The 13,924-nt window shown below is 33.4% G+C and overlaps 1 protein-coding gene across 1 annotated transcript in view; it reads left to right on the top strand.

The window, feature by feature from the left end:
• The first annotated feature begins 1,811 nt into the window (after positions 1-1,811).
• The window catches only part of CEP290 (centrosomal protein 290kDa), a 54,733-nt gene continuing 42,620 nt past the window's right edge, over positions 1,812-13,924 (top strand). The window contains exons 1-17 of the mRNA XM_009321333.1: positions 1,812-1,863; positions 2,481-2,601; positions 2,742-2,819; positions 3,589-3,658; positions 3,864-3,910; positions 4,286-4,429; positions 4,622-4,675; positions 5,600-5,752; positions 6,122-6,304; positions 6,642-6,731; positions 6,806-6,928; positions 8,792-8,915; positions 9,448-9,620; positions 10,142-10,304; positions 10,970-11,070; positions 11,162-11,249; positions 11,730-11,842. Coding sequence (XP_009319608.1) covers positions 2,500-2,601; positions 2,742-2,819; positions 3,589-3,658; positions 3,864-3,910; positions 4,286-4,429; positions 4,622-4,675; positions 5,600-5,752; positions 6,122-6,304; positions 6,642-6,731; positions 6,806-6,928; positions 8,792-8,915; positions 9,448-9,620; positions 10,142-10,304; positions 10,970-11,070; positions 11,162-11,249; positions 11,730-11,842 — 1,806 coding nt within the window. The 5' untranslated portion in view covers positions 1,812-1,863; positions 2,481-2,499. The remainder of the gene's footprint in view (positions 1,864-2,480; positions 2,602-2,741; positions 2,820-3,588; positions 3,659-3,863; positions 3,911-4,285; positions 4,430-4,621; positions 4,676-5,599; positions 5,753-6,121; positions 6,305-6,641; positions 6,732-6,805; positions 6,929-8,791; positions 8,916-9,447; positions 9,621-10,141; positions 10,305-10,969; positions 11,071-11,161; positions 11,250-11,729; positions 11,843-13,924) is intronic.

The following is a 13,924-nucleotide window of genomic DNA, read 5'->3' on the forward strand; positions in this document are numbered from 1 at the left end:
CAAATTGTCTCTCAGCAGCATCCTGGAGGGATCGCAGTCTGTCACTGTATCATTCCCGGGCCTGGGATATACAGATTGGAAGAAAATAGGAGCCCTGCGCAAGATCCTATTTTGGTTGTGGCCTTGTAGTTAAGATCTAGTGCTCTGTAGAGCTAGTAGATGAGAGCTAGTCTGGGTAGTGTAATTTGAAAATCAGAAGTAGCTTAAGCTGGGTTAGTCTTGGTAAACTAATACGGAGTTAGCAGAGCACATCTCCCGCATGACTATGCTGCTTCTTCATATTCAGTCTTGCTCAAGTATACATGACTCTGTGCTGCACATTGTACACACCTGTATGGAAAAAGAACAGCTGTTTCTACCGGTGCTTAATTTCACTGTGATGGTAAGGTATCAGCATGGCAGCTTAGCTGCCTCTTTACGTGCTTTCCTGTAGGCAGCACAGGACATTGTTATTCTGACAGTATTTAAACATGCCCACCAGACCTCCTTTCTATGCCCTTGCTGAACTTTGTAACATCTGGCCATTTTATGTATGTTTGGTTACTTGAGTAAGTCAAGAAAATCTTGTGACAACTAATGTCAAATGCACATGATCTCAGTGTCTCACCACACAGATCATCTGTCAACCAAAAGCACAGGTTCTAGTTGAGGGCAAGGGATCAGCTAAATTTTATGATGGAAAACTCTTCAATTAAATAATTTGTCTCTTATTGTCCTTAAGTATGTACATACTGTGGAACATACTGTATGCTTAGGTTGTGCCCCCCACACCATAGCTGGTCTCCCAACAAGTTGGATTGTTTTGTTTATGTACAGATATCTCTCCTTTTGGATAAAATTTTAGGACTGATTCTTTCTTAAGACATTCTTTTATAAGTTAAGAGAAAAAGAGATTTGAAAGATGGAAGGTAGGAAAAGATTGACAGTAGTAAGGTTGTATATTGGCTTTCAGAATAGTTTTGATTGTTGGGCATTTCATACCCATAATTCCTACATCTCATTGTTTAAGAAAAAATTAATGTTTTTAAAAAAATAACCCTTAAACAAGTATGTTAATGAAATCAAGTAGTATTCAATTAACTGAAGAAGTAGGAGTGCCAAGATCAGTCTGCGCCTGCATGTGATTTTCTTGTATTTGCTGTCTATGACAAAGCAGAAAAGCAAAAATGTATATATGATGTTATCCTTACGAAGTCATGGGTTATATGGAATGCATGTTTTCTAAAACATTTAGCAAACACTGAAGAAATGGTAAATACAGGGGAGCTCTCAAGTAGTTCATGTATTCAGAAAAGGTGAGGAAAGGTTGATTTTTATCCTCCCTTAAGCTTACAGCTGGATTTCAAAGTCTTAGAGCTCTTCTTTCAGACTGCTTAGGTGTATTTTTTGGGAAAGTAAGACCAGTTCAGCCTTTCGTTAAGGAAGGAAGTTTCAATTGTTGAGTCTTTAAACTGCTGAATGATGAACAGGGTGCATGATGGAACAGATCTCAAAATATCATGCTCAGCAGAGATCATTGTTACAGTTATTGATTGAGCTTGGTTTTTTTTTCTATAAAATATATAACCCTGCTGTATGATTAGTTTTTTGAATAATAATTAATTTAATGTTCCAGTCAGTTTTCTTTCTTTCTTAATTTTCTTAACCATTTATGCCCTATTCATAATTTAGGGCAGTAGGTAGATTAAAAAATGTTCTGTTTTAAACTTGGCAGAATCTAATTTTTGAAATATTGATAATAAAGGCTAGAGACAGCACCAGAGAATAGAATAATCCAAGACTTCCAATCTCTTCTGCCTTTTTCAGATACTGCATTGACTTTCAGGTATGTGAGAAGTCACTGTGGCCCACAGCAACCAGTAGGTAAACAGTAGAACAAAACTTTACACCACTTTCTGATCAGATTTTTGTCGATTTCCAGGTTGTTTACTGTCCTTTATCAATTCAAGTATTCTAATCAAAAGGAAAGGATATTTAATACAAGAGTTTAATATCTTAGAAATGAATGTCAAGTGGATGCTCATAGTATCAAACTAAAGCAGGTGTTGGATGTGTTTTAAATATTAGAAATAATGTTTTTGTGACTGTAAGGAGATGCTTATCCTCCAAGGGCTGGTTCAAAGGGCATCCAGTTGTGTTTGTTCATTAAAATAAAAATACCGTATTGAGAGGTGGGAAAGAAAAGAAGGATATTAAAGTTAAAATAGAGGTTTCATGTGTCGTGATCTTCACTGTTAGTGTCACAAATTCATTGAGTATGCATGATGTAATTTTTAACTTAAAGAAAACATGGTTTTACTATAGTCTCCTTGTTTGCAGTAGACCAAAATGTGAACACAGTGTTAATCAGTGTTACAAAATCAATACAGTTATTAGAATCATCTTGTGTGGTTCAGTGACCAGCCTTGTTTAAATCATTTGACATAAAATTGATGGGCACTGATCATGTCTGATAGTTGTTATTTTAATTTTTGTTCCAGGAAAAATTATAAATTCAGTATGGCACCCATTTTAGATTGGAAGAAGCTTATGAAAGTTGATCCAGATGCTCTGCCTCGTCAAGACGAACTAGCGGACAGACTGCTGGAGACCATGTCCAAGGTACTCAAGGGGAAAACAGAACATAAGGGGTTTGTTATGCATTCTTCCCTAAACTGTCTCTGGTCCTTCACATACATAAATGATTTATTTTGCGGATTTCATTGATATTTGTATAAAAACACTGTTGTCTCTTTCCTTAGGTTGATGGGAAAGACTTAAAAACTGAAACGCCGGAACAACTGATACACCTTTTTAAAATTACTCAGTCGCTAATGAAGGTTTGTATTAATCCTCACTTCCTACAATTCTGCAGATGCATTTGTTTGGTTTTTGTTTAAATTAAAGCATCATTACTTTTTTTTTTCCTTGCATTGAGCACACTAGTTACTCCTAAGAGCATTTATATGCCAAATGTATGCTTGCAAAATGTATCTGCTTGTCGCTGTTGGGATTATGGCATGTAGCAGTGGCAAGTAAAGTGAATAGGACCAACATAGTTATATAGTTAAGGAGCCTTAGTTTTATAGATGGAAAATGCAAACAAATACCTCAAAAATTGGTTAATGTTGTAAGTTATTGGTAATGATTTTAACTTTAATAGAAGTTTTTGTGGTAGGTTGATGTTTTAGAGTAAATAAAAATGTCACCACAAATGAAGAAACATCGCCATCCTAAAACTGATCCTCTAAATCTATCATACTTTCTTGTATTTACTCATGAATGTACTGAAAGGAAGAATTAACAGCAGCATAGGTTAGCACATTGGTTTTAGAGAGGCTTTTTTACTGTTTTTAATTCTCAGCAGTATGCTTTTGAATGTGTAGGTAGCCCTGTAGAATAAATTACTAAAGAAGATATTTCAACAATCTGAACTTCTTAATTGTCAGCACAGGGGAAAATGGGAGTGGATTCATTTGTTTAAAGAGAGAAAATCGATGATCTTTTGTAAACATTTTCATCATTTTAAACATGAGGTCTATGGAACAATCTTTTAATTTATGTTCGTAGTAAATATTTCTTCTTTGTTTACTACACATTTTTTCCCAGATGAAAGCTCAAGAGGTAGAGCTGGCACTAGAAGAAGTTGAAAAAGCTGGGGAAGAGCAAGCCAAATGTGGTGAGCAAGTCTTTTTATGCTGTTCCTAAATTATTTGTTAAATGTATTTTTTAGGGGTTTTTTTTAAGTTTAGGGAACTGAATAAAATACCGACTGCTCTGAAGTCAATTGCTTCAGTGAAGCCAAATATTTAAAGACTAAGGTTAACCATTGTTGTACTTTTTACCTTGTTGGGTAATTCACTATATCTGTTCTATTTTAACAGAAAATCAATTTAAAACAAAGGTGATGAAACTTCAAAATGAATTAGAGGTATGTTTTAAAATTTTGTTAGTTTATAGAGTGCTGTTTGGTGGGGGGGGGTTTAATGAGGTTTTTTAGACTTGTATTTTAATCTAGTAAAGAGATGTAATAGCCCTACATTTTAGTTAATACCTTTTATTGGCTTTTGAATATTCACCAGCCTCAGGTTTGCAAAGAGCTGTAAGTACAATGAATTTTTTTTATACTTGAATAAATCCCATTTATTTTTAGATTTCTGGGTTTTGTTGAAAGAAGCTAGTGAGCCCTTCCTGTTGCTTTTCCTGAACACCAGGAACGTTAGTCTTAGCATCTGCTTTGTTTTTTTAGTTCTTTCTATTTTGAAGATCTGTAATATATTTATAATGTTATTTTAATGCTCTTAAGATGGCACAAAGATCTGCTGGTGGTCGTGATACTCGTTTTTTGCGTGATGAGATCCGCCAACTGGAAAAACAATTAGAACAAAAGGAGAGACAGTTAACAGATATAGAAAAAGAATTGGAAAAAGAGAAGAAAGTGAATGAACAGGTAAGAAGGACTTCAGCTTGATATCTCTAAAAGCTGTTCTGGCATGTCTTTTGAAAAGTTGATGTTCTGAAAGGAGCCTCTGAAATAAAAAAAAACCACTGTGCATTTGTTTTCTGTTTTGTTTCTGGAGTTCTTTGTTTTCATAGTTTATGGTGTTAGTGATACCTATAAAGGTTTTCCATCTTGTTCTAGCTTGCTCTTCGAAATGAAGATGCCGAAAATGAAAACATCAAATTAAGGAGAGAGGTTAGTAAAGAATTATTGCTGATTTACTGTATTTTTAACTTTATATTATTAGCTTTCTGTATTTATAATCTTTGGTGTGGCATGATGTTTAATTCTGTTTTAGAACATTTCCTGGTTACTGGTACAAAGAGAATATGGAATTTTAATCACACTTAGCAAATATATATTACATCTGCTCCAATGAAACTTAGTTAATTGAGGTCAGGAGGTGTCTACATTTGAATTTACATAGTCCTACTGTGCATTAATTTTGTCTGGATTTTGTGTTTTGATTTTTTAGTATTTTTCTTAAATACTATTGACAAATAGATTTGGTAGATATTAGACAGGATTTGATTTATGCTTGCTGCTTTTGCTAAGATTGTCTGGTTAAAATAAAATTATAAAAAATCAAAAGTTAATATAACAATAAATGCAAAGACAGAGTTAACATTATTACTAGAATTTTTTTTTAAGCATTCTCTTGAAACATTTTTTCTAGCTGTTTTTAGAAAATACCTGTAATCTTGGCCTCTGAGAGAATAAAACAGACAGCAAAAGTTAATGTCCTGGAGGAAAACCTTGAGAATCATTCCTCAAAATGCCCTTTTACATATGTGTGTGTATGTACGTACATGCATGCACAGGTATATAGAAAACTCTATTTTATTTTGTCTCTATGTTGATTCCTATTTAGTCTTCCTAAAGCAAAGATAATTTCTAATATTTTTCATGCTTTGTTCTCTTGGTCTTGTTCTCTCCTTTTTAATCTGAAGAAAAAACGCCTAAAGAAAAAGGTGAGGCTTCTAAGTTTTTTAAAAGCAGACTGTAGGAGTTTGTATGGGTTTTGACTGTCTTAGCTCTTTGTGTTAGCTTGCTAGAAAAGCAACAACTTTGTCTTCAACTCTTCAAAATAGATTTAAGTTTGGATTGCTTTCTGTGCAGAATGAACAATTGCGCCAGGATGTAGTTGACTATCAGAGGCAAATAGATTCTCAAAAAGAAACAATTCTGTTACGAAGAGGAGAGGATTCTGATTACAGATCACAGTTGTCCAAAAAGAACTATGAGCTTGTCCGGTATTTGGATGAAATTCAGGTAAAATCTATGCATGCTATTGAGTATTTACTAGACTGTTACTAACAATAGTGTTTTTCACAAAGCTATGTCAATTCACAGATCAAGTCTTGTGGAGTAAGGGAATTCATAACGCAGTTGGATTCTGTGATGCATATACTCTGCATCTGTGAATCTGGCAGAGGTAATGAAGTTACTGGCAATGGAAGATGTGTCTTCTATTTGCTGTTAGGATTTGTTGAAATTGATGATCTAGAGGTGAAATACTGTCTTCTGTGCTAATTTCATGTAAGACTTTCAAGTCTTACATTTAAGGTAGCTATCAATTAGTGCTTCTTCAGGTATTAAGATATGCACTTTTTAAAAGCAGCTTTTTCTTTAATTTTGCAGAATTTGACTGAAGCCAATGAAAAGTTAGACATTCAAAACCAAGAAATGAGGAAGAATCTTGAGGAATCAGTGCAAGAAATGGAGAAGATGACTGATCAATATAACAAAATGAAACTAGTTGTGCAACAATCTGATACTGTTATGGATCAGTTAAGAAAAGAGAATGAACAGTACAAATTTCAAGTAAGAACTGACTCATTGAATGTAATTTTTTTTTAGGTTTATGCTGTATTTTCATATTTTAGCTCAAATTAAAAAACATTCAACATATCCAGTTAAAAACACATGCTCTACTGAAATAACACTCCCTAAACATAGTATGATCTTTAAATTTGGTGCAAATTTTAAAACTTGACTGCAGATCACAAAATTTTTTTGTACAAAATGTTAGTCATACTCGGTTCTGAAGAGTCATGACCTTCCCTTGCTGCTGTAATGCTAATCTGTTAAATTGTACGTGCTTGATGTAGTATGTTTGTACATATATGTGATATGATGTTCATGCAAATGGCATTTCTAGGTTCAGGAGCTTTCAGACCAGCTGAAAGCAAAGAATGAGGAAGACGATCCACTCATGGCAGCTGTAAATGCAAAAGTTGAAGAATGGAAGGTACTTTTTAATACTTTTTTATTACTTTTAGGAATTATTTCAAGTGTTCTGATGGTATTTTATGTTCTTTTCAGAAAGTCTTAGCTTCAAAAGATGATGAACTCCTAGAGTATCAGCAAATGTTGTTTAACTTGAAAGAGAAAATGAAAATGGCCCAACTTGATGTAGACAAAAACAGCATACTGGCCCTTCAGCAGGTACAGTCTATGTGAGAAATTAAATGCATAGAAATTACCGTTCACTAAATATACTAGTGACCAAATAATTATTTAGTCTTTCATAGTTTGCAAATACCAGAACATGTATTACTTATGTTTGAGAATTATGAGACAGGTTGATTCATTCCACTACAAAGTTAGCTTAATAGACAATGCACAAAGGAAACTTCTCTTGCTGTATGTATGAACTGAGCTCTTGGTAGCTGGTTCTGTTAGTTTCATATTTATCTTTTCTAACTATTAGTAGAGTCATTGCTTTAACATCTAAGCATCTGTAATTTAATGTTTTTAAATTATAGCTTAGTTTTTGTCCTCTAAATTGGTTAGTCAAGGAAGAGTCTTACCTAGTGTTTAATTTTCTGTGTTCCTTTGTCTCACCTGATGCCATACTATTAAGTCTGTGGTTCAGTCCATGAGAGAGCTAGCTGAATTTAAGTATCTGTCATATTCATGCAAAATTACATAGTTCTTTATGATTTTTAATTTCCCAACTTTCTTGAAAAACATAAAAAGAATAAATAAATAACATGGCTCATTAGGAACCCTGAAGTATACATTATGGAAATGTATACTGTAAACATACTGTATTATACCAGGATGATTTCCTGCCTTGCTTCACGATTTTTAAATAAACGTGTCATGGCATTTGTCTTACATGTTGGGACCCTGCAGACTGAGCAGCATGATGAGATATATTTACGCAGTGTTCCAAAACTAGGAACAGATAGCTTCTCAGGAGAAAAAAACCTTAAGTACAAATCAGCCTCTGATGATCAGAAGAGAAAGGCAGCTGAAAGTAACTTTGATAAGCAGTTGTAGAGTCTGGTTTTAGCTGACTAGATGGTTGTAGAGGTTGCTTTTTTGGATGACCATCATTAGCATGACATTTTGAACAGTTTTGTGGAAATAAGCATATTTTTAAAGCAGACACTTTTTTGAGTTTTAACTCAAAATGGACTGAGCTTGTTATGGTTCAGTGTATGTTTATATTCTAAAGGGTTATGTTTAGCTCCTTACAACTTTGCTAAGCTCTTTACCTTTAGATTTGAAATGTGGTTATATTTGTCCTCTAAGAAAGCCAGAGCTTTTGTTTTTCGTAACATTGGTATAAAGTAAGGTCTGCAACTCTTGAGATTTTTACATTATAATTTCTTTCTGTAACTTTTTTCCAAGTCTCTTTTTTATCTTTTTCCTCTTTTTTATCTATTAAACATTTGTGAATTCATCACAGAAAAAATAACATTAAGCTCTCTGTGATATTTCTGAAGTTCATGTATATAAGCACAGAAATAGTATAATATAAATGGAAGTCACTTTTACGGTCTGTGTGTACTTATGGATGTATATGCATGCAAAACAAGGTGTGATATGAATTTGTAAAAGTTGGATGACTTGCTGAAAGGCAGTCTGCAGTACAGGTGTCATGTATGATGGATTGTTAGTCCCCCCAATCTTGAACTTGTATCTCTCAGTTCCCACTGGTAATTGTTTATGAGGAAGCTGTAAGAAACCTATATAATCTGAAACTTTTAATCATACATTGGCTAACTCTTAGAGAACTGTTCCATTTAAAATTGATAAACTAAAATACTGCTTTTTGTGTGTGTGTTCGAATGCTTTATTTTTACTCTTTCTTTTATTTTTCCTGCTTTGCCTTTATCTACCCAACTGCTAGATAATATCTGAACTCTATGTTGTAAGTACAGTATATTTGATGTTCTATAAATTGTTTTGTATTAGCTACTTTGAATTTCTTCATTTACTGTGTAGTGTTCTGTATTGGTAGCTTGCCTGTCAGTAAAGAAGAATTCTTTAATGGAGTTTCTTTTTTTTTGTGTGTAGGGTGTGCAAGAGCGAGATGCTCAGATAAGATTGCTTACTGAGCAAGTCGAACAGTATACCAAAGAAATGGAACAAAATGCATTTGTTATTGAGGAATTAAAAAATGATCTCCAAAAAGATAAAGGTAACATGACCATAGATATTTTAATATCTATGGAAAGGAAAATAAGAAACCACAAATTTACCGTGCATTCTTTATTCTTTAGAAATACAGAAAAAATATTTTCAGTATTTGAGTACTATTAGTCTCTATTTTTTTTATTAAACATTTGTGAAGAGTTCCAATTTATTCACAGTACTTCAGTGGGTTTTATGGGTAATACAGTGCCTGATAAAACTGTATCTGGTCTGTAAAGGTTAGAGCGTAATGTATAAGGTCTCAGCTCTATCAAGAATTGCAAATCAGTAGTAACATGCAATTCAAAATAAATTCTGATGTCCCTTACGAGCACTTACTTCTTATAAATATTGTTTGAATGAACAATTAGGGAAAAAAAAAAAGCTCTTACATGTAGTCTTTTGTAATTACTTAATTAAAAAGAGCAGAAAATGAAGATCTCCTTTATAACATCATCTGAAGCGTTTCTGTCTTGCATAATGGCTGATAGCAAGAATTTGTAGTTGAATTGTAAACAGATTGAGGTTTTTGTTTCCAGGTCACTCATCTGTTGCTCAGCAGAATCGTATTGGGGATATGCAAGAAAAGTTAAAAATGCTAGAAGAAAGAACTAAGGAGGCTGAGAAATCAGCAGCATCAGCAGAAGCAGATGCTAGAGAAAAGGACAAAGAACTTGTTGAGGCTCTGAAACGAATGAGAGACTATGAACTGGTAAAAAATTTGTTAGAGTGGACAGGGTATTTAATCATATTTTTAGGAGATCATTTCGTCCTTCCATTTTTCATTGACTCTGTTCTAATTAGAAATTAAATTAATGACTTCTGATGCTGTTTTTTTTTTTTTTTCTTTCATAATAACATTTAGTGGTCACTGACTGCATGCAATTTTTTAGCCATACTTAACAATTTTTACAAGTTGCCAGTTTTAATGTATTCACGTGGGCTTCTGAAGTCCATTGAACAGTAATTGAACACTCAAGATATGACTCTTCAAAGGATCATGTAGTAAGAGGACTCAATTTTGAAATATGCAGAGACTCCTCTGTAGTCAAAAGACAGATTTGTAGGACCTGCTTTTTATTCAGTAACTTTTTTCACTAAGCATAGTGCAGAAGAGTGATACAGGTTGAAAAGCGTTTTTTCTTATCTATGTAATGATGAAAGACAGATTCATAATTTATTTCTTACATCTGTTGGTTGGGTTTTTTTTACTGTCCATTTGGGTTTTTACAGGGAATATATGGTTTGGAAGAGGCTATTGCTGAAATAAAAGATTTAAAAAAGCAAATCAAAATACGAGATCATGAGATTGAATCATTAATTAAGGAAGTCAATAAACTCGAATTTAAAATAAATGATTTTCTTGATGAAAATGAAGACCTCAGAGAGCGCTTAGGTATGCTATATCCATTACGTTTTCAGTTATTTGTTGTGTAAGAATTGAAATAACATTATATTATGGAAATCTTTTACTATACCAAGTAACTACTTGGAAATAGTTTTATATATTCTGCTAATATTTGCAAGTAGTTTTAGTGAGTTAGGACAAACTGCATGAATGCACATGACTCCACTTGAATGTACATGACTAAACTTGGCTTACAGGTTGCTTTGACTGAAGAAAGTAGAAGAATAAGTTTTGTAGTGCTTTTTTGGTTTTGATTCCTCTTTGACTGTACACTGCTTAATGAATTTCATAATATGGTCTTTGGAAACCATAACATACTGAAGTTGTAATGCTAGATTGAAAAACAGAGAAAACTTTGGCCAGGCTTATTTTTACATAGAAGAATCTAAACATAAATACAGTTAATTTTAGGTGGCATTTTATTGCATTTTGGTTTTTGAGTGAGGTAAAATTATGCTGTCTTCAGGTGTTATTATATGGAGCATAAGATGTGTGTACATATATAGAAATACTTATATATATTCAACTATCAACGTATTTTTTTTAATTCTACTTGACTAGTTATGTTCTGATTTAAATTAACTGCATTCTAATGATACTAACATTGATGTTTTTCTTTACTGAATAATTATACAGCATATACTGTATTTTAGGTCTTGAGCCAAAGACAATGATCGATTTAAATGAATTCAGAAACAGCAAAGCACTGAAGCAACAGCAATATAGAGCTGAAAACCAGATTCTTTTGCAAGAGGCAAGTGATAAATCCTATTTTTGTGTAAGAGCTACATAATAAAAATGTATTTGAACAAATGAAATACTGATCTGTGAATAATAATATGCAGATTGAAAGACTAGAAGAGGAAAGAATTGAACTGAAAAAACAAGTTCGTAAGTTAGCTCAGGAGAAAGGAAGAAGAGTTCCAACAATAGGTAGGATTTTTTTAATTATAAACTGTCCTTTCAAAAACATGCTTTCTATACTTATTAATATAGCTATGTTATATTTACTCGTTTGTTTAAATTACAAGGCTAAATACATTTCATTGAATCTGTGGGAAGAGGTGAGTGGTTTTGTATTTCTGTAGTCTTTACAGCCCAGTAGTTTTTTGACTTGTGATGGCTAGTAGTGCATCACTGGGAGTTGTGTCATTGGCTTGCAGGTCTTAGATGCAGGACGATCTTGCCATGATTTCCAGTAAATCTATATAATGTATGTGTTTCAAAAATCTTAACATTTCAATTCTGTGCCACCCAGGGAAGCATAATGTGCTCAAATGGAAAGGTTTACAGCTGCTTACTTTGCAGGTAGAAAACTAGAGCTCAGATATACTAAATGGAATATATTCCCTTGCTTGGAGACTAATTAAAAATTCATAATAATTTATTACTTGTACATTTACTTGCAATTAGGATTGGATGCTGGTGATGTGCAGGTAACCGATAGCTTTACTGAAGAGAAGGAAATGAGTAAGAGGAAGTTGGATTTCTTGAACAGACATGATATTGCTGAAGTAAAAGCAAAGGTAGGTTCATAAAGCAAGTTTATAAACATTTATTGTATTTCTCTTTCAAAATAAAAATAATGTTATTTTGTAAATATATGTTCAAATATTTCTCTAGGTGCTTTTATTAACAGCTTTTAAAAAATCCAAAAATTAATAATTGGTAATTTTTTTAGAAGACTAATGAATATTCTATATTTTTTGTGAATATAGGCTAGCAGCTCATGTAACGTGGAAGGGAGAAACACACTTGCAGATAGAGAAGCACCAGTTAGACTTCTGAAGTCAGAGAAAGATATAGCTGAAAACAGTAAGGCTGTGAGAAGTCTACCTAGAAGACCTAATGGTGTACTTAAGAACTTAGATCACTTGGAAAAAAACAGAAATACTTCTTCGGTTCATTTAGGTTCAAAACATGTGACAGAGTGGCAACTAGTTAATGACAACTGTAATTCTGAAACTCTTGATATAAAAGAGCTTTTCGTATCACCAGAGCTACAATTTACACAGTCATCACGAATAACAGATGATACAGACAATAGAGAGATGTCAAAAGTCTTAAAATCAGACTACACAGGTTCATTTTCTGCTTATCAGCGAGTGTGTCAGACCTCAGAGGTAAATAACCGGAATTACAGAAACAAACCATCTTTTCAGAATCAAGTGTCTGTAACTTCTAATTCAGACCAAACAGGTCAGGAAAATTTTTGGCCAGGACTCTCTCTCAGCAAAAACTCTCTGATTCCTTGTGCATCTGCTCTTGGAAAGCCAGTTACGCACAAGACACAAATAATGACATTGAAGGATAAGCAAGACTGTTCGCAAGTAAAGTTTTCTGATTTAACTACCTTCCAAGAAGACAGAGAAGGAAAGAAATGCCTAACAGAATTGTTGCAAGTAAAAACTTTGGCAAGTGGACTTGAAAACGGACAATCAGAACGCTCAGGTCAGGTAGATCCTGTTGAAAATCTCATAGAGCAATTGAGGAGAGAATTAGTCCTTCTTAGATCACAGGTGAGATACCTTTATAGTATGGGTATGTTTATATCTATTTCAGTTATTTAGAAGATAAATTCAAATAATAAAGATGTTTTAGTTTACTTTCATCTTTATTAATTAAAGCTATAGGATAGTTCTAATAGAATTCAGCATTTTTTCTTCTAATAAAAAAAGTGCCAAGTCATTAATTTGCAGTTTATTTGTTGATGTAGAATTGAAAAGTGTAGGAATATATTTTCATTCTGTCAGTGGAAAAAGTTTGCACAACACCTGTGCACACACACATAGATGGGTACAAAGAGAGAACAGGTTTTATTCCTAGACCTTATACACGTCTGTGTAAACAAAGTACTCATCACTTTTCTTATTAGTGCATAAAGCTCTGCATCTCATACAAATTAATTGTTGCAACTGTATTTTAAACAGCATAGTTTGGGATTTATTTTTTTTAAATTGTTTTAAATAAATACGGAGAAATACAAATGGTAATTTACAAGCATTAGTTGAATGAAGTAGGGACTGAATCAGTCCTTTGGTATGAAAGACAGAAGATGAGATTTCTGCTAAAAGACGCAGATGTTATTTGACTAGAGGATGTCTCCTGCTTCCAGAGAGAACAGATGGTGTAAAGTTAGACTTTTGGAATCAGAAAGGCCTTTCCTTCTGGGAAACATCTAAGAAGTTCCTGAGTTGGTTCTTCTATCCTTTTATCCATTTCCCTGCCAACTGACAGATAATGTGTATCTGTTTTCAGAAAAGAAGATTTCCAATGAAATGTTTCATTATTCATTGAAATGATCTCTAATGATAAAATCTTTTAGGTTCTCAAAAGGGTTTTTGAAAACTTTTTCTAATCAGTGAAAGAATGGGTTGATTTCAGGATGCTTGCTGTGGTTTCTTTTATTCACATGATAAATCATATAAAAAAATTACTTACTGCTAGCTTCCTAAATTGGTACCTTGAAATGGTGTGTGAGTTTTCAGTATAGTGGAGGACATTGCTTTGGTTGCTAGAGATACGTTTGGGGCATGGATCAAGTCAATCCCTCAGAGTCTCACAGATTCTTGGTCTGTACCAGACTGTTGTTCCAACTGCTGCATGAC

This window comes from Pygoscelis adeliae, unplaced genomic scaffold, assembly GCF_000699105.1.
Source record: "Pygoscelis adeliae isolate BGI_AS28 unplaced genomic scaffold, ASM69910v1 Scaffold232, whole genome shotgun sequence".
In the NCBI taxonomy this organism is placed as follows: domain Eukaryota; kingdom Metazoa; phylum Chordata; class Aves; order Sphenisciformes; family Spheniscidae; genus Pygoscelis; species Pygoscelis adeliae.